At 33.9% G+C, this 23,049-nt stretch overlaps 1 protein-coding gene across 3 annotated transcripts in view; it reads left to right on the top strand.

Moving 5' to 3' along the window:
• The window catches only part of LOC138703219 (DDB1- and CUL4-associated factor 8-like), a 79,859-nt gene that overhangs the window by 24,615 nt on the left and 32,195 nt on the right, over window positions 1-23,049 (top strand). For 2 of the 3 annotated variants that reach the window (XM_069830926.1, XM_069830924.1), the window contains exons 4-10: window positions 1,243-1,478; window positions 2,091-2,262; window positions 5,233-5,398; window positions 8,091-8,221; window positions 12,383-12,502; window positions 15,563-15,679; window positions 19,803-21,068. In XM_069830926.1, the coding sequence (XP_069687027.1) occupies window positions 1,243-1,478; window positions 2,091-2,262; window positions 5,233-5,398; window positions 8,091-8,221; window positions 12,383-12,502; window positions 15,563-15,679; window positions 19,803-19,988 (1,128 nt within the window). In that variant the 3' untranslated portion in view covers window positions 19,989-21,068. Of the gene's footprint in view, window positions 1-1,242; window positions 1,479-2,090; window positions 2,263-5,232; window positions 5,399-8,090; window positions 8,222-12,382; window positions 12,503-15,562; window positions 15,680-19,802; window positions 21,069-23,049 lie in introns of those variants that run through there. The other variant, XM_069830927.1, reaches the window with a different exon arrangement.

Raw genomic sequence — 23,049 nt, 5'->3', positions numbered from 1 at the left:
TTAAAGTTAGAAAATAAAAGTTTCAGTAAAAGTTATTTCTTTTTAAAAGTAGTTTTCAATGGTACCTTCAATGACTTATGTTCTTATTTTAAAATTTCGAAGTACCCCTACTTCCAGTTTGTTGTGGGAAATGGTACTACCACCAATCGAGTCTTTACATCGCAAGGGGAACATCATGAAGCAACTGGTGCAAAATGTTTTGGAGGAAGCGTGCGTACATTCTAACATTCAAGTTCTCCTTCAGCTTCAAATACTTGGGGTGTACTATAAGCAGTAATATGAGCTGTTGCCAAAAAATCAAAAGGAGAATAGCAATGGCGAAGGAAGCTTTTAATAGAAAAAGGAGCATCTTCTGCGGACCTCTGGAGAAAGAACTAAGAACGAGACTAATGAAGTGCTTTGTGTGGAGTATAGCATTGTATGGGGTAGAAACATGGACATTACAACGAAGTTAAGAGAAACTACTAGAAGCATTTATCTAGATATGGAGAAAGATGGAATGTGTGAAATGGACAGACAAAATAATAAGAAACGAAGCTGTGTTGGAAAGAGTGAGTGAAGAAAGAATGATGCTGAAACTGATCAGAAAGGGGAAAAAGAATTGGCTGGGTCACTGGTTGAGAAGAAACTGTCTTCTGAAGGATGCACTGGAAGGAATGGTGAACGGGAGAAGCGTTCGGGGTAGAAGAAGATATCAGATGATAGACGACATTAAGATATGTGGATCATATGAGAAGACAAAGAGGAAGGCAGAAAATAGGAAAGACTGGAGGATGCTAGGTTTGCAGTGAAAGACCTGCCCTTGGGCAGAACACTATGAATGAATGAACTTGATATAAACGCAACACAAAAGTAAGAATACATTTGAGACTACTGACTAGGGATTTTTGACAATTCATTTTATAGCTTCTGATGGAATAATGTGATATAATTGATACTGTGTAAGGGCAACACATGGACTAGCGAACTTTCTTTGGTGACAGCAACACTATGCTAAAATTATGGACATAGGAGGTAAAGGACTGCAACCTGAAGATGGCGGCCTTCAAGTATGTATCCATAATGAATCCTGATATGGAATAATATATTTTCTTAAGCTTTTTAGAGCTTGTCATTGTAATAAATTCCACTGACTCCAGCTCCACACAAAATGTATTCCAATCCTAATTCCACAGAAATATTATGAGAACATACTGAATTACATGACTGATTTACGCAATATATATTTTTATTCATTTTCAGGCAAAATTTTTACCATTAACTGGCGACACACATATAGTATCATGTGGACGAGATGGCCAAATCCGTCTAGCAGAATTATCCTCTACAGGAGTTTGCCGTTCAACCCGTCGCTTGGCTCAGCATCGAGGACCTGCCCACAAGTTGGCTGTTCAACAGGAAACCCCACATGTATTTCTTAGTTCAGGCGAAGATGCACTAATTATGAGTCTGGATGTCCGTGAGACGAAGCCAGAGAAGTAAATAATTGATGAAGTTTGTTATATTTTAACATTTTCTTTATTGCACTTATCTCTCTGAAATAGTAATTGTGGAAGTTTAGAGGCATATGTACAGGTACTGCAAATGACTGTATTATAAGACATACAAGACTGATATATTTATGAGTCGCTAAAATAAGTAATAGCTTATGTTTTGACTGAAGTGTTTCCTAATGTGTATGTAATATTAAGAATTACATTAAAAATTTTTGTTGCGGTAGCTTCAGCACATTTTTTTAATTGAAATCTATAAAACATTTACTGGTAACTTACATCACGAAAGAGGTTTATTGCTGTTGGCTGTTCTGTCTGCTGAACATAACTTAGCTTCAGAATTATATTATTCCTCTGTTAATGATGAATTTAGTAGCGTTTACTGTAAAGAAATGAGATAAAAAAGTCAATTGTATAATTTATAATTATTTCATTACACTGTACTTCAAGGATTCAATTAGCTAAAAATTAAATTTTTTGTATCCTCAACCGGATCATAGATGACTTTTGTCTACGACTTTGTAAGCTTTAGAGCTGTATGTGATGAATTATTTTCATTCTGTACTCCAGTATGTTGAAAGTATGATTTTCTTACAGGCTGTTGTATGTAAAAGATGGTGAAAGGAAAATAGCTTTGTACAGCATTCATACAAATCCCTTGAATAACAATGAATTTTGTGTCAGTGGTCGTGATAATTATGTTCGTATCTACGATAAAAGAAGGGTGTCAGACAGCACCCAGCTCAAAAAGTTCTGTCCAAGACATTTGGTAAGTAGCATCAGCATTAGTTTAGTCTAAAAAGCAGAATATTACATCTTAATTTGTTTTGCTTCAGAGTAGAATAATATGATACCATTCATTTTTTACGATCATAGAGGTCAAATGTAATTTTACTGCGTTCAGGATATGTATAATCAGTGCTTTTATTCTGGAGAAAAAGGTTGTGGAACTCTATAGTGGAAGGGGAGATGATTACTGTCCAGTGCAAGGGATGGGAATTTTATCGTTTTTAATCTCCTTTTCGTCCAACTTAAGACTTTCAAGATCTAAGTGGAGTTATAGGAAAAATTGTTAACAAATTTCTTGGTTCCATGATGGCATTCTGACAGGAAAGCACTGTGTATAATAATATGCGAGGCATTCAGAGCTAAAGTGGATCAAGTCACAAATTTTCATAAATTGAGTTTAATTCATTTTCTGATTATCTGAAGTTGGATCTTTTCCGAGCAGTAATGGATCAAGTCTTAATTCCAAGCATTCGCCGGTAGGTGACACTAGTCACTTTTTGGCTCAGATTATTTGTTCACGATGTTCTGAGCCAGAGTGTATCAAGTCACCAAAGCGTTGCACCAATTAACATCATAATTGTTTTTATTTTATAAATCTAGAATTTGAGAATGGAATGATAAAATTTTTGCTAGTCAAATTACATAATCCACTAGAGAAAGTTAACTTTAAGTCCTATTATCTCAAAACTACATCTGATGGACTTGATCCACTTTAGCTCTGAATGCCTCATATGTTGTTCGAAGATTTGTTTTTAAAAGTTTTTAACTTTTTAATGTAAAATAAAACATATTATTATTGTTATTATTATCATCGTCATCATCATCATCATCATCATCATAATCATCATCATCATTATCATTATTATATATACAGTAGTTATTGATGCAATATTCATAGTAATGAATTATAGTATAAAATATTATTGAAGTAAGGAAAAACAAGAGTTAATATTGTAAGAGAAAATACATAAACTGCAATATTTATCAAATATAATAAAATAAATATGTCAGCATTTTTACATTCATATTAAGTTGAATGCATACCCCTTGAGACAACTCCAGGGATACGCATACCATAGATTGAATACCAATGATGTAGAGGAACTTCGTGAGTAATGCCTGGTTTTTCATTGGACAAGTAGCAGTAATTTTGTGAATATATGAGCCATGGAGATGGAACCAAACCTCAGTGGAGAAGAAAGTAAGATGTAGGTCTCTTTCTCCATCATGCACATTATTCACAATCCATTCACAAAATGTATGCCTTTTTCCAGAATCACCTGTTTTTAGCTCATTAAACACAGTAATGTTGTATGATTTTACGATTTTTAATAGCGTTGTAGCTGTATGCATAAAAGAATGAGAAATTTCCGCTTGTTAGACAAGCCACATGAGGGGTTTCTAGGGGATTTTTTCCAAGTGGTGCCCAGTGTCACAGTATCATCCAACATTTCTTCTTATAGAAATACTACACTTTGAATGGAACACGCCTTGATACAACAGTTGAGTGACTCAAACTAATTGAGCACACCTCATGTGTGTGATGTAATTTGACCTTCACATGTTAGGAATTAACTAATGGTATTGAGAATATGGCCATATTTGACTGAGGCTCCCAGTATTTTATTGAATTATATTTTAACGTTTTTCTATATTATGCCACCTGTGAGCCTTTCTAGCTCTGTACACTCGAGAATTGTGTAAAAGGGTAGGAATTACCTTTAATTGTTTTTGGGAGGCGCCAGTTTACACTGAAGGTAACATTTGCCACACTGAAATAGATACTATGATTAGGGAGTGTTGAAGTAAGTGTTCTCGCTCTGAACTCGTGTATGGTGTGGAGAAAATTGACAATGTTGAAATATGTGTGATGCTGAAGACTCAATTTTTCCACATTGTCGCATGTGTAGTTTTGAAGTCTCGGATGATATAATCATAATGATATGCAAATATTCTCAACACGTGATTGAAGACCCCAGATTAATATTCTGAAAGTCTAAAATTCAAAATTCTTAACTCAAAAATGCCATAGTAAACTATATTTTCATAGAAATTGTGTATGTGTACAAGTATGTGCATGTAATTGTTTATTTGCTTCGATTTTCCTATAACACTATAATTTCAACTTCTCTTTTACATTAAATTATATAAATACACATTACATTGCATTTTGTACGTTTTCTAGTATTACTGCCATTTAGTACAATATGTTTATATTTTGAAAAGGGTATTAATTGAAGATTAATTTGGAAAAATTACTGACTACCTGGACAGTGATTGTGACAAACTACTCATAGATTGAGAGAAAATGAAAAAGATGAACAATTTTGTCTATTTGTGTTCAATTTTAGAAATGGAAGAACATGAAACTTGAAAATTTCCAGAAGAATTAGCAATGGAGGGAAGAGATAGAAATGTTGAACTCACTGCCATTCCTATATAATATAATATAATACTCACTTGTCAGTTATTAATGGTAGTATAATATTATATATTATCAGAAAGAAGAAAATTTCAGCTTTAAAATTTGCTGATGTTCAGTTCATAATATTGGATTCAAAAGATAGGTCTAATTTACAGGTTGTCTGATTGACAGGTTAGCTCTTTTGTAATGATCCCCACAGTAGATTCCTTTTCACCTGAATATGAAGAGAGATCCACTCTTTGAAACATAGTGTGTTTATATATTTTTTTGACAACTAGCAATGGAAAAAGTCCAAACTGCTTAATTATTGAAAAGTAGTTTTATTGACTTGTTCAGACAGCATAGATATAATTGTGTTGCAGTACTTTATGCTAAAATAGTTTAGTCTCGGGCGTTGTGTAAATTTAGGCCTATTATGTTAGGAGATCACAGAAATTGTAAAATTTGAAAATATTTAAAACGTCTTGTGGGTATTTTTGTCTTGATATTCTGTTGTATTAATCTAATTTTATTGTTTCCTTACAGACAAACACCGGCACGTTCACTCATGTAACGTGTGCTGTATTTAATTACAATGGTACAGAAGTCTTGGGCTCATATAATGATGAAGATATTTACCTTTTTGATACAAGGCATCCAGATGGTTCTGAGTACATACATCGATTTGAAGGCCATAGAAATAATGCTACAGGTATCACAATAGTTTATACATAATCAAGATGTTAATACAAAGTTGTTGGGTATTGCTTCTTATTTTACACAAGATGAAAGTGGTGTGGAATGATCTTCAAAACATTTTCAGCAAGTGTATACAGGATATGCAAGTCTGGCTTTCAGGTGGTAGCTCTCTGTAAAGCAGGTTCGAATAATTTCAAGGAAAAATTGTTCCGGGGCTGGGTATTGATCCCGGGACCCTTTGCTTAGCACACGAATGCTCTCTCGACTGAGCTACCCCAGGAACCATACACGACACCGTCACAATTTTTCCTTTATATCCACACAACTCAAATGGGCTGACAAGATGCCAGAACCCAACTTTGAGTGCACACAAATTCTGTGTGACTTAAACTGTATGCAGTGTACATTTCTTTCTCTGTACTTGGGTTCACCTTTTGTTACATTGTCTTCCTTGAAGCCAGTTTCCAATTCTTATTGCTTTCGTAATTCACCAGGAGAAACTGATGGACTATCATAACGTGATAAGAATGATTGACATCAGCAGCTGCCATTAAATGTTAAGAATAAGAGTAATCACTTTCAATTTATATTTCAATCAGTACTTCACTGCTTTATCTGGCTTTTGTCATCTTGAATAACTTAAGCACAAATTTATTAACAATATCACTTTCTCAATGCTTGATCTTGAGCATCAATTATGACTGAATGTATGAAATTATAGCACACATTTTTGTATATATAGCAAAATTGTTTTGAAAAAATAGCATTTTATAACATTAATTATTTGAAGAAATAGCATATATTAGCTGAAGCATGTTTGGTGTTTTATGTATTAGAGAGTGGTGTTTTATGTATTAGAGAGGGATAAATGAAATAATATATATAGCCTAAATGGTAATGGACATATCTGATCAGTGTTGCAATGTTTAGTTAAATAACTACCTACAGTTTCAATTATGTTGCCAAAAAAAAAAAAAACACGAAACATTGATAACACATTTTCCTATAACAATATAGCTGACACTGAATGGATGTATTCAAGTTGAAATTAAAAAAAGATCATGCATTCTTTGAAATCTCTCGTATCTCTATCATGATAGTATTCATTTATAGCCTTAATTCGCAGTAATGAAACTGACTTTAAAGGTTGCAATTGTGATGAAATGTGAAACAAACTTAAAAAAGGAACGAAAAATGTGCTTCTTATTTGCTACCATATTTGTCGCAGTTGCTATATTTTTCTACCTCTAATTGTGACGTCTCAGTTCATGATTACAGTCTGTTAACAGATGCATTCTTGAGCTTCTAATACTCTTGATGCTGAGTATTCTCGATTTGTCACCTTGTATCCTAGTACTGTAGTAGATAGATATTTGAGTATTAATAGATTGCTTCTCTGAATGAAAAAAGTGATCCTTCTCCATGATTATGACTAGGATTACTGCAAAAGGCGCAGTGGGAAGATGGATATGTACCATCTGTGTAGATGCTATGCAATGCAGTTTTTTTTAAATTGATAAAAGCCAAATGTCTCTCTTTATTAAACTCTTCTTTTTTTTCTATTATCATTTTTAGAGTAAAGTACCCATCAGCACATGATTACTTTTTCCGGAATCCATTTTGTTTTTCCATTAATTTGGTTTCATAAAATGTATATGATTTTTATTTTAAAATTGTTGTGTAAATTTTATATCCTGAATTTAGAAGATTGATACCGCTGTAATTTTCACAGTCACTCCCATCTTCTTTTTTTAAAAATTGGTATTACCAGAGCCTTATGTCAAATATCAAGGGGGCTTTCTCCATCTAAACTTCCGTTGTATAATGTTAATAGTCGTGCTTTGAATTCACTGCTGGCGTACTTGTAAGTTCCATATTAATATTATCACATTCTGGATCTTTGATGTTCTTGCACTGCTTTAGAACATCATTTAATTCATCTATGGTAAAGTGTTCATGATGATCATTATTTGAAGTTGGACAATTATCAAGTAATGTCTCATTATTCCATAATTGCTCAAAATATTTTATCCATATATTTTTATAAACTACTTCAATTTTGGCAGTCTCTTTAACATCATAATTCAGTAATTTTAAAATTTTGTAAGTATTAGGATTAGGTCTTGTTAACTCAGTTTCTAAATCTGAGAAAAACTTACTCCAGTTACTTCTATGACGTTTTCTGACTTCTCTTTTGGCTACTGCTTTTTTGTGTTTATAATTGATCTCATCTTCAATTTTACCTGTGTTTAGAAATCATTTAAAAGCCATTTGTTTTTCTTCTATAATTTTGTGAAGTTCTTCATTCCAGTTCCTGATACCATGTTTTCTGGTCCATTTAGTAGTTGAATTGATGTCTAATAATACATTGCACAATAACTGGTACCAGTAGAACATCCTTTCTCTATTAATTATTATTAGGACTGTTTATATAAAAATGTGTACAGTGTACGTAGTTTTAAACTTGTCATGCATCTTGTTACTTGTAACAAGAAGAAACCGTAATAGTGGTGTTCTTGAAACATTGAAAATAGATTTTTATTCTATGCTGTTTTTTCTGATAGGAGAAAAAAATCACTTTACCAAGTTGTATTTAGTGTAGAATATGTGCTATCAAAATTTCTAACTTTGTGTGTACATATTTTAATTATAAGAGATATGTTATATAACTATTTGAAAGAAATAAGATATACCTTTTATTATAGTGAAAGGAATAAGCTTTTTCGGCCCCAAGAGTGAGTACATAGTTTCGGGATCAGATTGTGGAAATATATACTTCTGGGACAAAGAGACGGAATCCATTGTGCAATGGATGCCAGGAGACGAAAATGGAGTGGTAAGAATAACAACGTAATTTTATTACTATCTCCAGTTCACATTTTTGCTTATTGTATTATATTTGTTTACATATCTACACATTTCTGGATAGAATTACTGAAGGAAATAGAAACAAGTAATTATTGTATATTTATACTGTACATAACTATTCACCAAATCGTTATAAGTTAAAGGATTTTGAACCAGCTATAGTTTTCAGAAATCAAAATCTTACGGATAATGCTAATAAGGAACGTTATCTGCACAGAATTGAAAAAGCGCCATTTCCAAACAACTTTCATAGGAAAATAAGCGTATGTACAGCCACATTTGCACACAGATATAAACAGGGTGAACTGTAAGTAATGTCACTAATTTCAGGGGGTTATTCTTTGAGATATTTCAAACAAAAAAAAAAAAGAGTAATACAGTTTTGCTTGTTTTTGCTTCCTTTTCGAAAAAAAAAAAATTTTAGATGAAACATTTCATAGAATAATATCCCGAATTTAAAAGAAAACTTCCAAATTAAACCAAACCCTTTAACTCTATTAAATATAGAATATAATCTAAATTTAACAGAAGTAATACTGAAATCAGAAGTAAACACTGAAATACTGAAACAATTGTCTTTAGAGACAATTAATATTAGGTACCCTCCACAAAACTGGCTTCATTTATACTCCGACGGATCCTTAGTCTCCAGAGAACAAGGTGCCGGTGCAGGTGTTACGTGCTGTCTCTTCTCACTTTATAGATCACTTGGATATGGAACAACAAGTTTTGATGGTGAAATCATTGCAATAAGTGAATGTCTCAGGAATCTTTTATGCCATATCAATACATTTAGGAATGCAGTTATATTGTCAGACTCCAAAGCAGCTATTCTATCAATAGTCTCTAAACACACACCTTCATCTCAAACAGCAGAAATAACTAAAATGCTCTCTCAATTAATATCACTCAATAAAAGAATTGTATTCCAATGGATACCATCCCATTGTGGAATCCTGGGAAACGAGAATGCAGATGCTTTAGCAAAGAAGGGCAGCACTGCTACTTACAGACCTGTTACTAAATCTACGTATTACTCTATGAAGAGATTTATTAAATCTACATACTTAGACTTCAACAAACAAAATTTGATAACACAATCCCAAGGGAAAAAATGGAACTTTCTGCATCAAAATTCACAGTTAATTCCCGATTTACCACGAAAATCGTCTGTAGCTGCATTTAGATTGGCAACAGGCCATGATTGTTTGGCTAAACACCTGCATAGAATTGGAATATATCAGTCCCCTAACTGCCCATTGTGCAACTCAAACCAAGAAATGGATTCGGAACACCTCAAAATCTGTGCTTCAGTGGCTGGTCATGATAATATCTTTGAAAAATATTGGAGTGCAAGAGGTCAAATGACTTTATTGTCAAACGCCTGGCATTAGAAAACAACAACAACAACATTTCATAGAATACTTTGGGAAAGCTATTGAATTAATTCCCAGTGTGCTCAGTTAGTTTAAGAGAATAGTGTATTATGTTGATAAATGACTGAAAGAATTTTGGTTTTATTCATCAAATCTGCAGAAATTTTATCTGAACAAATGTAACTTTTTGTTCTGCAAAGGGATTTTAAAATGTAATGCACTCTTTACAACTCTGTAAGAGTTATTGCCTGGAGAGAGAGAGACAGATACGTAGGCCTAGGTACTTCCAGCTTGCATGTGCATTTGTGAGAGGGATGGAGGAGACGAGAAATATAAACATAACACACACAATTGTGTTTAAAAACAGTTTGGAAAATTTGATTTCTTGCATATAAATTTACCGGTTACTACTTTAAAAATTAAATTGGGAGGAAACTATTTCTGACTGGGTGAAAAAAATGCTTGCAGTACAACTAATAGCGTTTTTTTAAGTCATGAAGTGGATTTGTATAACATAAAATAAGCCATTTTGAATCTTGCGTACACCACTTTTAACACTTGAATATAATTAATTGATGAACAAGTAGACTTACTCGTGTTAAATATGTATTATTTGTCAGGCTTACAGCTGTTTCAGTGCTTCACGCACCATCATCAGAGCCTACTAGATCGGGCTCTGATAATGGTGCGTGAAGCACTGAAACAGCTGTAAGCCTGACAAATAATACATATTTAACACGAGTAAGTCTACTTGTTCATCAATTAATTATAAAATAAGCTTTTCTTATTGCCGGTGTTTACCAAATATTTAATTAAAATTAAATGAAAGAGTTTAAAAATAATATATTTGATTTGTCCTCTGAGTTAACTCTGTGGTAGCGTGTCTGCCTCCAGACTTGCAGGCCCAGGTTCTAATCACTAGATTGTGCACCAATATCCATTGGGTTAAATTCCAAATCTCTCCGCAGTACATATGAAGGGAAGGCATATGTCACTGTTGATAGTGATTTGTCCATCAGATGGGGACATTAAGCCTGGCGGCCCCTCTTGGTGCTATTCGACAGGAGTAGGCTACATGCCGGCACCGGGTTTCTCTTTTGCCCTTCCTCATCTTCATCATCACCACTCATTCCATACACTGCACTTACACTAACACACATACACTCACCCTAGAACAAGACAGAACACTGCACAGATACATATCATGTACAGCGTGGCCTGCCGATGTGGTGTGCAACTAGAAAATGAGTCACAGTCCTGCCATCTATCTGTATTATGCGGAACCTGAGTCACGAAATGTGGTGAAGTGGGTAGGCATTGGATACATACATACATACATATTTTTGATTTTGTTCGTTTAAAATAAAATAAGCATAACATATTTTTACTTTTTCCTGTGGAGTCCTAAATATTTTAAAATTTTGTTTTCATAAGTGAAATAAGCATAACTTTCGTTTACATTCTCTAGAATATTCAAATGAGATTGTATTATAGAAATATTTCTTAATCTTTTAAGTTTAGTTTGAAATAAGCATTATTGTCTGTGTTCTCTGAACATTTAATTAAAATTAAATTACAGAATTTATTTTAAATTTTCCAAGTTATTTTATTTAACTTGAAATGAGCAGTATTCATTTCCCGTTCTCTAACACAGTTTAAACACAGTGTACATGGCAATGATCTCCCACACTCCTATTCAAAACAAGCCAGGTGGCAGGGTTGTTCAGAGCAACACAACAACCTAATGTGCACTCCCTACTGATTACAGCATTACATGATCCCACAATTCATGTATTTTAAAATGCACGTTTTTTCTGGAAAACTATTCTGAACATAGCAAAATGCTATTTGACATTTTTGTTGCTCTTTACTAAAGGAATCATTCACTACAATAAATGACATTACTTACAGTTCACCCTGTATAATAACATCTTCTCTGTGCTTCCATGCAATGAAAAGAAAGAAACATTAGAACATACCTTATTGGATTGCGCAACAGACTCAACAAGAGAGCTATAGTAATCGAAGCTAGCACAATATCGAACTCACAAAAGGCTAAATGATATTTTTATTTAAAACACCTTACAAACATTGGAGCTGAAATATACAAAAGATATTGAGTCATTGGCATCAACTGAAGCTGGAAGGTCATGGTAAGAAGTGAATACTGATACTGTACATAAGTACACAAACAGATTACCATACTATTTAAAAAATATATAGTAACCAGTACTATCTTTTTGTTATACTTTTGTACTAGCAGTCATCTGTCTTCTTTGCTTGTTTCCAAACAAAAATGGGTGATGTCAGTTGACATTGCCAAATTATGAATCTGAAATTCAGAATATTTCATTATCCACTAGTTATTTGAACCTCAGGTATATCCCCAAAATGTTCAAAAACGCAATCTTACTTTTTTTTTTTCCTTCAGAATATCACCATTTTAGTAGCTGAAAATAAACCACTGTACTAACAAAGCATCAGTAGTCACCAAGCATGCTTTATGTTTTAAATATATTCGCGTGTAATATCACTATACTTTTTGCTCACTGCTTAAGTTTATATCAGGTGAAAAAAGTGGATTTTAAAGGATATATTGTACCTCAAACTTTGTATTTTGTCAGTATATCTTATACTTGTTCAGTAGTTTTGTTCTAAAATTTTTCACATAGGATGATGATTTACAGTAATGACAGTTGCTTGGGCTTCAAATACATTGAAATACTATGTAATATTTGTAATGTCTGTTTTAGGTGAATTGCCTGGAACCTCATCCTCAGATTCCTGTGTTAGCTACCAGTGGTCTTGATGATGATGTAAAAATATGGGTGCCTTCGTGTGAACAGGAACCCACCATGGCTGGTCTTAGATCTGTAAGCACTTGATAAATATCTTTAAAAATAAATTTATTGTATTTACATAAAAACTGTTAATTCTATCAGTATGTTCACACAGACAGAGATGCCAACCTTTCATGTGGGTTATCAGTAATCCCATAGTGCTCGTGTCCCTCCTCGCTCACTTCTGGTGAAGTCAGATGTAAATTATGTGGGGCAGTTAAATGAAAATGAGTCAGATGCCAAAAAGTATAATAAAACACTTATTACCTCAAAAGTAATCTCCAAACCTGTTTATACATTTATCCCACTGCGATACAGGATGATAAATCTCATTCTTGAAAAAGCTTGTGGGCTGTCTACTGAACCAGTTCTTTACCCAGTCCCACACATCTTTGTCCAATGCAAAACAAAGTCCACGAATGTCTTTCTTCAACTCTCCAAAAATTTGAAAATCGCATGGGGAGAGATCTGGGCTGTGGGAGTGGAGGGGAGGGGTATTGAAGCATTTCCCAACCAAATCTCTGAATCGTATTCCTCACGGAGTTGGCAGTATGTGGGCTGGCATTATTGTGAAGAAGAATAATGCCGTTTAATAGCATTCCAGGGCGTTTTGACTTGATGGCGCATCTCAGTTTCTGTAAAGTTTCTTCATAACGCTGTGCATTGATTGTGGCTCTATGCTCGAGAAATTCAACAAGCAGAGGACCCCTAGAATCGAAGAAAAATACCAATGTCAACATGACTTTCCGAAACTTGTGTGTATTGCTTTGGACTTTTTTGGTGGGGAAGAATCCATGTGTTTTCATTGTTGGCTCTGCCATTTGCTCTCCAGTTCAAAATGGTGACACCATGATTCGTCCCCAGTGACAATACAGGACAGAAATGCATTACTTTCCTCGTGGTATCGTTGCAAGTGACCCAGTGAAGCAGCCATTCTGTTTATTTTTTGTTCCTCCGTTAACTGATGCGGAACCCATTGCCTGTAGATTATTTGGTAATGCAGATGCTTTGTCGCAATGACATGTACAGAACCGTGACTTATTCCCAACAAACGACGAAGTTCTTCCATAGTGAGCCATCGATTTCCCCATATAAAACCATCAATCTCAGCAATAACAGCAGGAGTGATGGCGCGATGAGCCTGTCCTGGGCGAGCATCATCTTGCAGTGACACAAATCCCTCTCGGAATCTTTTGTGCCATTCTAGTACACGTGAACATGACATGCTGTGTTTGCTGTAAACAACAGACATGCGACAATAGATTTCTCGTCCTCCTACTCCTTCAGCAATAATGTTGCTGTTCTTCTTTACATGTCTCCATTAGTGATGTTGGACGAACACACATATCTCTAACCTTATTTTTAGCACAATACACGAATGGCTAGCGTGTAAGCAAAGGTTATAACTGTGCTTTCGCAAGTCACCACCAGATGTCAATTCAGCAATCAAATTCCAGTGGTACCAACTTGCCCGTTGTGAGATATACGTATGGTGACCTGTTTTCATTTGACTGCCCCTCATATATTATAATTATGTGAATTACACGTTATCTACCACCTATGCAAAAAAAAAAAAATGCTTTGTGCCATGTTTTGTGTCTAGCAGCTGCTTTTCTGCAGATTTCTTCTTGAAGCATACCAGTACTTCTCCTTGCATTGTCATCTTGATCTTCTTAATCAGAAGTGATTCCAGTGTTGACATGGTTAATGTAAACCTGAATTCTGTCTGGTTTTTTCTCATAGTACGACTGAAGATTCTTTCTATAGGAGAGTCCGTATGAGGCACATTTAGTACTGTAAACGTAAATTTACTTAATGTTTTATACTCTCTTTCATTTTTGAAATATGCAATTTTGGTCTTATTTGCATCTGTATTCTAGATCCATTTATAACATATTCAGGAAAAGTATCACAGTGGTAAGTTGCAAATTCTCTTCAAGTCTGTCATGTTTACTTTCATTAATCAAATTTGGGAAACTTTGAATAAAATACTCAAAGAGATGAATATGAAACATTTTTCCTGTGTGATATATCTAAAACTTCTGCATAGTAAAGAAATTCAGTCAGTCTGAATTGGAAATTTCTGTACAGATTTTTTTTCCTTTTTTTTTTTTTTTTTTTTTTTGCAAGGAATTTACATACATACATACATACATACATACACACACACACACACACACACACACACACACACACATACACACATACAGTACATACAAGGTGAGTAAAAAATATGGAACAATGCTTGTAACTTTCTTATTTCTAATTTTATGAAGAAAATGTTTATACAAAAGTTGTAGGGTATGAAAGAAGGAATATTTTGAACATATTTTCAAATACTGTGCTTTTCATTTGTAAAGAATGTGCCAATGAGCCTGTTTTTTTAATGACACCATGTACTTATTTCCCCATTTTTGGATTCTTCAGGTCTCAGTACGTACGAAATCATATATATTTCTTTGCCATTTATAAACTATTGTTTTGTAAAAATTAGGATACCTCTTTTGATGACAATGTATGTGTACTGAATAAAGGGAAATTTTAATGCTTCAGTACTTCAATTTGGGGAAACTTAGGATTAAACAATTGCAGGCAAAAGCTAATAGAAACAAGTGAATAAAGCTAACATACATCAACTGAAGATGACCAATAATTGGTCAGAAACGTTAGTTAATTAAACCTTATGAATAATATTATTATACGAGATAAGTTAAGTGACGGAAATAACATTATATTAAAATCATAAGCATGACTGCAGTTTACTTTGATGGAACATGCATATTCTTTGTTGATCAGTTCATTTATTCATCTACCTCACTGCTATCATTATTACTATCCTAGTCTGATTATGCTTTCAGTCAATCTTTGTGATGGTATTCTTACACATCTGTGGTCATAAAAGATGCATTTAATCTGCTGTTGAGGACATGTTCTTTCCAGAAGTTTCTGTGTACCGGTCTATTATTATAAGTAATATTTGGATCTATATGGAATTTTTTAAGAGTGTTTCCTGACTTTTTTCTATCCAATAAGTATACCTTAATAGAAAGTTCGAATATTAAAGAAGTCTCATAATGCCATTAATTGTTTTAGGCTGTGGTTTCGAACTACAAGGGCCGTGAAGATGATCGACAACGAGATCCAGATGCATTTGATGGCCAGATGCTCTGGATTCTATGGAGACACATTCGGCGGACTGAGCGTAGAAGGGTAAGGAATCTTGTTTTTTTAATTCATTTTTATTATAGAGTCATTATTAGCCGAATGTCTAGAGCATTGGCTTTCCATGCTGGTAATCAGGGTTCGAGCCCCGGCAGATCCAACTGGAATATGTGGTGGACAAAGGTAGTACTTGGTGATAGGTTTTTGCAGGATACTTCCATTTCCCCTACCAGTATTCCACTATTTCTCCAGTATTCATCATCATCATCATCATCATCATCATCATCATCATCATGTGGTGCTATGTAGTTTGCCTCGCATGGTGCACAAGTGCAACATCTATGGCACCTAGTAGAACTATAGTTTCGACATATCACCTACAGAAGGGGATGCTTGGGTGAATGACGTAAGTCACATAGATAAAAAAAATTACAGTAATAAATACGAAAGTTACTCCACCTCTGTACTGTTCTCCAACCAGGAGATAAACCATGAAAGAAATGTGCTTACTATTGCGTCGTCTATTGGAGCAAAGTAGATAGATAATATTAGAGTTATAACATCAGTTTAAAAATCATGTGCTCTCCTGCATATGTTATTTCCTGTATGGAAGGATTCAAAGACCAGGAGATCAACAGTGATCTAATTTTGTAACTAGGGTAGTTTAAAAATATGTATATAGCCAATAGAGATACGAGTACCCATGTGTGTGACCTTATGACATCTTATGACATCAACATTCATTCACTGCATCACCCTGCTTCGTTTCATTCCCTGGAGACTTTCTCGTGGTTGGAGTACAGTAGACAACCCATTCAATTGTGAAGCCAGCAGATAATAAATAACTTCTTTTGACTGTGTGTAAATACTGTTGCCTTGATGCAACCACTTTGCATTTTCATAGCTGAATTTTATAGAACTTGGTATTGAACTCTCTTCCAAGAATTTTTGCAAGTCTAAGTGACATAAATCTTTCAGTATCATAAAATTATCTAATTTAATTACATATTTGAATATGATTGACTTACTCGATTACTTAAAACATACCTAAATACAGGTATCATATTGGCCTAAGTCTAGTGCAATGTTCTTTGCATAAAGCAGCCATGTGATAACTGTATTCGTAATAATCTCAGCCTAGCACTTCTCAGTCGTAAAAGAAGTCTAATTTAAAAACCTGCAGACTGCTATTGTATGTACGAATAATTCCGAAATAGAAAACCCTTTATAAAGAGCAATTACCCCCTGGTATTATATTTCCGGGGAAAGGAGAAAGGGTGGAAGGTGGCTGACACAGGGACGATGACCAGGTGTTTTGTTAAGGAAGAGAGAAATGTTAATTCTTGAGTCTTTTCGTGACTACATAGGAATAACTAACAAAATCTAAAAGCAGACAGGAGAAATGAATGCTTATTTAGTATTATCCCAGAAAGGGTGACATCTCAGTTTCAAGTGGTGCTACTCTTTAAGAATGATTTGCACAAAGAGTACAATGTTTGAAGGGGACTATGCCTTGACGCCAACAGATAAATTGAAATGTGCTGTTACTGATCCAGTTGATATTACAGCACGGAATAGAATTAGCGATGAGTCAATAATTGTGAAGGGTTTCAAAACATGCTGTGTTTTTAAATAACATGGATGGCAGTGAAGAGTATCTTTTGCGGAAGGTATACCAGTCTGAAGAAGGATGCATTTCCAGTTCGGAAGATGAGGTGATAGGAGGAGGAGATTGTAGAGAACAAAAAGAAGAAGACTGGGAATGATAACCAGATGAGGATGTTGCTAAAGACTGCGACTAAAAAATTGAAAATAGCTTTTAATATGCAAATTCCTTTAATGGCATAACATTTTCAAAGTGTAGATCTTATTGAGATGTTTTTACTGTTCTATAGAACATCTGAAAACTTGGGGTATTATGGTAGAGATCATACGAAAATTGGGCCAGTACGATGTTGCTGTGCCAGATTGACAAATTTAAATTTTTTAGTGGAATAAGTGATGACATCGTGGAGAGAACAAGTTATTCGTAGAAAAACACAGTTTTAATTACAAGATGTTAGTCATAAATGTAGAGAAATAAATTAAGGATTCCCCTCCCTCTCCAGCAAACATCAGAAATAAACTTTAGATGGTCTCGTTTTAGCAAATGCAAAATGTAATAATGAAATATATTCAACATTAGCAAGCAAATTATTGGCATGACTGAGCATGGTGGTGTAGTGGTTAATACATTCGCCTTGTATTTGGGAGATCTGGGCTTCGATCCCAAGGGCTTGCTTTTCAGACTTCGGTTTGTCATGGTTTTCCAAGTGTCTCAGGCAAATGCTGGGATTGTACCAACTACAAGGACCACGAACCACTTCCTTCACAATACTACAATCCTTCATAACATCATTTTGTTGTTATCTTCTTATCTTACACGAGAGGGCAGTCATCTGTCGGAGAAGTGTTGCATTGTTGCAACTGGTTGAATGTGCTCCCCTCTATCAAGAGGAAAGAGCATTGCTGAAGAGTGAAAAAAAGCCTAACAAAGGAAGTTATTGTCGTTACGATTTTTCCAAACTATGTATGCTCTCACTTCTAAACTTCCTTAAACATATTTCTGATGATACATAATGGGGACAGATAGGCTGGGTTAACCAATATTGATCAAAGTGATCTTTAATAGTGTTGAACTCCAAGTTTTGCAGTCCAATTGTGCCAAGGCTAGAATATTAATAACCAGTGTTTTACAGAACTGTTTCGAAAACATACAAATGAAGTATAAATTTTATAGTTGCATTTCTTTTATCAAGAACTGAAGTATTTTTACAAACAGTTTTCCGCGGTTTTCTCTTGCTGAGAAGAACGAGATAAACTAATTACAAATGATAAACTTTAAAGAAATAATAGTGACGAAGGTGACATACTTTCTCATTATACATTTTACACATTTTGTAACAATTCATGTCCTTGTCATGTTGCGAATGATAGTAATGCTAATAGTTTTTCTATTATTTAAAATTTCAAAACTTTGCCCAAATAAGAATATAACACTTTTTCTGAATTGTACAGAAATGACATTCTTTAATATGCGAGTATTTATCCATAATCAGATTTTAAACATATTTCCTTCTTTTCGAATTCAGCAGTACTGTTATTCAGATACTTCTTTTAAAATTTTAATTATTTTTGTAGAAATTAGCCCATATGTAACAAGGGAGGTTTACAACTAGTGGCCATTAAATCTTTATGAAAGGAGGACTCTTTTTCTTTCTTTGTAGTTATCTGATTAGAGAAAGTTAAAACTTGGATAAAAATTGTAAAAAAAAAAAAAAAGTAGAAATAACTCTGTATATAATAATAATAATAATAATAATAATAATACTTACAAATGGCTTTTCATTGCCACCCTCACATAAGCCCGCCATTGGTCCCTATCCTGTGCAAGATTAATCCAGTCATCATATCCCACCTCCCTCAAATCCATTTTAATATTATCCTCCCATCTATGTCTTGGCCTCCCCAAAGGGCTTTTTCCCTCCAGTCTCCCAATTAACACTTTATATGCATTTCTGAATTCGCCCATATGTGCTAAATAATAATAATAATAATAATAATAATAATAATAATAATGATCTTAGGAAAACCATCTTTTTCATATCAACTACTCATATATCATTTCATTTTTTGATTTATTCTACATAATAAAAAATCATGAAAAAATCGTTACATTTTATTTAAAGTAAATTGCTATAATGTGTTTTTATTTCAAATAAAGATTTATTAATTATTTACTAAACATATTACATTTCGTGTACATCATTTCGAGATAAAGTAACTGAATATGAAAAAAGTCCGTCCTATAATTTAGGAGAAATAGCTGTACATAGATTACATGCCCAAATCAACATTTTCGTTATTAAGAGTGTTTCCATTAGTCTCGAAATCGATTTTTTTAAGTGGTACAATATTTTCTCTTCATACTTCGTATTAGACAATAAAAATCAAATAAACTATTCTGATCATTCACACAATTGCAGTAGCTTCAACAGTTGCATATGTTCCAAAAATTGCCACTGCATTCAGTCAATGAACCCAGATGTTCAGCTTCATAATTTTATTACTTTGAATTCTCTAATGTTGTGTTGCCCCTTCAAACTACGAGTATTAATGACTTGAATTGCAGCAGTCTCAAAATCAAAGCTCACGCAGCTGGTCATCTATGCCTCCGTTTCCTGTCTACCGTGACAGTGGTGGTGGAGGACAGAGACCCACAGCGGCTGCACCTGATCAGGACACCACTTCTAGTGAGAGCTCCAACAGTTCAGATAGTGAGGATGGAGCACATCGTGTTCAGTGCTCCCCATCTTAAAAAATATATTCACCAGGTACCTGCCCTTGTGAGGGCCTTCTTATTTATTAAGGTATGTTTGTAATGATCATCTTGTTTGTGTTTGTTTTAAAATTGCTGCACAAGCCATGCAGCAAACATATGAAACATCTGAAGAAGGAAACTACAGTTACCTAGATTAAGAAATAAGAAAGTCCATTGTCCAAGATTTCAACGAATCTTTGTAAATTTCACTCTTCCATTTCTAAAATAGTGTAGGACCTCCTTTATTAAAAAGAGCATAGAGGCATAACAAATGAAGTTTTATGTGTGTTTAAGAGATTTTCTATATCGTATATGCCTCTGAAGATAGAGTTTTTCCTTTTGTTCATATAAGGTATATATTGCAAATGACAAATTATGAATGATAGAGCTGTGATGGTTAAATTGTGGTGTTTTCTACATGAAAGAGAGAAATATTTATACCATATGTTGGAAAGTGTGTGGTGTGTTTTCTTTCTACAGAAATCAGGTACCATGTCCAAACAACGTTGGTAAAGTATTCAAGTAATGGATTTTGCTTAAGGAATGGCATAATAGTAGAACTAAATTGATTTTAGTGACTCAGAAGGAATTTAATATAATATATTTCTCAGTGAACCTAAGATGACATTATTTTCCTTATGTGTAGATAGGGAATGTTCCTTCAGTCTTATAACCTAAAATAAACAAAATGATAAAAGCAACTTGAATCCTTTCACATACTGCAACAGATATATAGAACGAAATATTGATTAGATACTAATAACTATTTATAAGAAAACAATGGAAAGCGAGGTCCTAAACAAGGTAAATTTTAAGGAATGTTCATGAACAAATAAATACCTTCATTCTATCAGGTTCGAGTCCCGTTGTGGTAAGCTTAAGGTAAAGAGAAAGTAGTATTACATGACCAAGATTTAAAAAAAATCCTATTTTGTGATATACATAGAAATTTCACAAGTTTCACTAATGGTAATGTATTGTATTTAGAGGGAAAAATGTAAATCTGAAGCTGTATATGTACAATGGAATATAACATAAAGATGATTGAAAATAAAGAATGCCTAATGGGGACAGAAATGTTTGTGTTTGGATTTCAAATGATACATACAGACTTACTGGGTACAGTTTCTTGTCTGAGTAATAATACATTGTTCAGATTTCTATAAATTCGTTATTTTTTTGAAAATGTAAGCTATGATCTCAGTGACATGTCTGGCATAGGACCGTTTTCTTTGTTTGCACAATGGTATAAATTATTTTTCATGCAGGGAGCTGTTACTCAAGAGATTATAACAAAATTCACCATCGTTGTTGTTGTCATCATCATTCATCATCATCATCATCATCATCATCATCATCATCATCATCATCATCATCATCATCATGATCTGTGTTACAGTCCCATTTTAGTTTTCTTGCTTGACAAGTTTATTTACTTGATATTTAATATGATACTTTAGTTTAATAGCAAGGGATTTGTTTATTGATTTCTAATTGTTAGTATCATTATTTCAGTTTAGCATCTTTATTATAGATTTACTAGTGGCTGCTATATATCATGTTCATCAACCTCTAGTCTCGAAACAGAACTACTGGCCATAGAGGCAGCTCTTTTACATGTCTCTACCTTATGTGATATACTTGTATGCATTTTTCAGTGACTCGATGGGAGCTATTCTAAATATCATGAAATATTCTCCAACTTCCTATGCACAAATTACAATCTCTGTACAAAAAATATTAAATAAACTAAATCTTCAAAAAGAAATAGTATTCCAATGGATACCAGTCATTGCGGCATTACTGGAAATGAGATTGTTGATAATATTGCTAAACAGGCAACATCTTTGGGGCCAAAACTTATGCAAATAACTTCTTTAACCAGTGCATGTTCTGCAGTTAATTCTCATCTAACAACTTTATGGGTCGAATTATGGCTTTCTTCTGATAAAGGCCAAGTACTTCAAAACATTCAAAAGAAACCTAATGATTTACAAATGTTCCGTAACATTCCCAGACACATACAAACTTTCTTGGCAAGAGCCAGGACAGGCCATATTGTCACTCAGAAGTATCTTTACCGCTTTAATCTTGTTGACTCTAGTAGTTGTTGCTGGTGCAACAATAACGAAGAAGATTTGGAACATATCCTCTTAAACTGCCCTGTCACAAGCATCCATAGAACTAATCTAAAATCTGCAATCCCTGTAACCTTGGACAATTCTCTCCAGTACATATTGAATACACCTCATCTTTGGAATGTGGCTGCTGAAATATACAACAAGCATCGTGCTTTCTACCCATCATTCGTAAGAAGAGGAAATTCATAGTGAAACATAGTGGAACACGTGCTGTCAGCAAATGGCTGGATACATTACGAAGATTAACTAGTGGCTTGTGCAGCAAATGCTTCAAACTAAGTTCATTAGACGTTCAAATAAAAACTTTTCAGATTTATTTTCATTGAAAAATATCAGACATTTTGGAAGTTATTTGCTTCCATAATAATGAAACATACTCCCTCTGAATATTTTTTTTATGCCAAATACTTTTTCTTGAACCTATTCACCTTCAATTTTTGAGTTTCAACGCGAAAACACAAGTAACAATGTCAGGACGATCGGTGAATTTTTCATGTGGGAGTAAAGCAATAGCTATTTCAGGTCATTGTGGATTGTAGGTGAAAGTTAAAAAAAAAAAAAGTCAGGTTTGCTATGCTTTCGAACAATAGACATAGCATCTTGGTATAGCTGCTGCATGTAGAGCTTGAAATGTAGAGGGTAAAATCATTTTATCCTGCTAAGAGATTTTGCTGAAATGATCAAGAGACTACAAAATTTTGTAGGCCTCTTATTTTATCAGTAAGTAATACTGGCTTTCCTTAGGAACTGTAATTTCTGCGCCCTCTCGAGCCAATACTGAAGAGAATGACACATATAAGCATCTACACCACATCACCATTAAGTATATGAAAAAGACCCGACCTCACTTGATTAATAACTATAAACATATTTAATTTTTAATGACAATATTATCTTACGCAAGTTTTGTAGTTTTA

This window comes from Periplaneta americana, chromosome 7 (assembly GCF_040183065.1).
Source record: "Periplaneta americana isolate PAMFEO1 chromosome 7, P.americana_PAMFEO1_priV1, whole genome shotgun sequence".
Taxonomy (NCBI): domain Eukaryota; kingdom Metazoa; phylum Arthropoda; class Insecta; order Blattodea; family Blattidae; genus Periplaneta; species Periplaneta americana.
The sequence above is the reverse complement of the archived record's forward strand: the minus strand, read 5'-3'. Positions and strand labels throughout refer to the sequence as shown.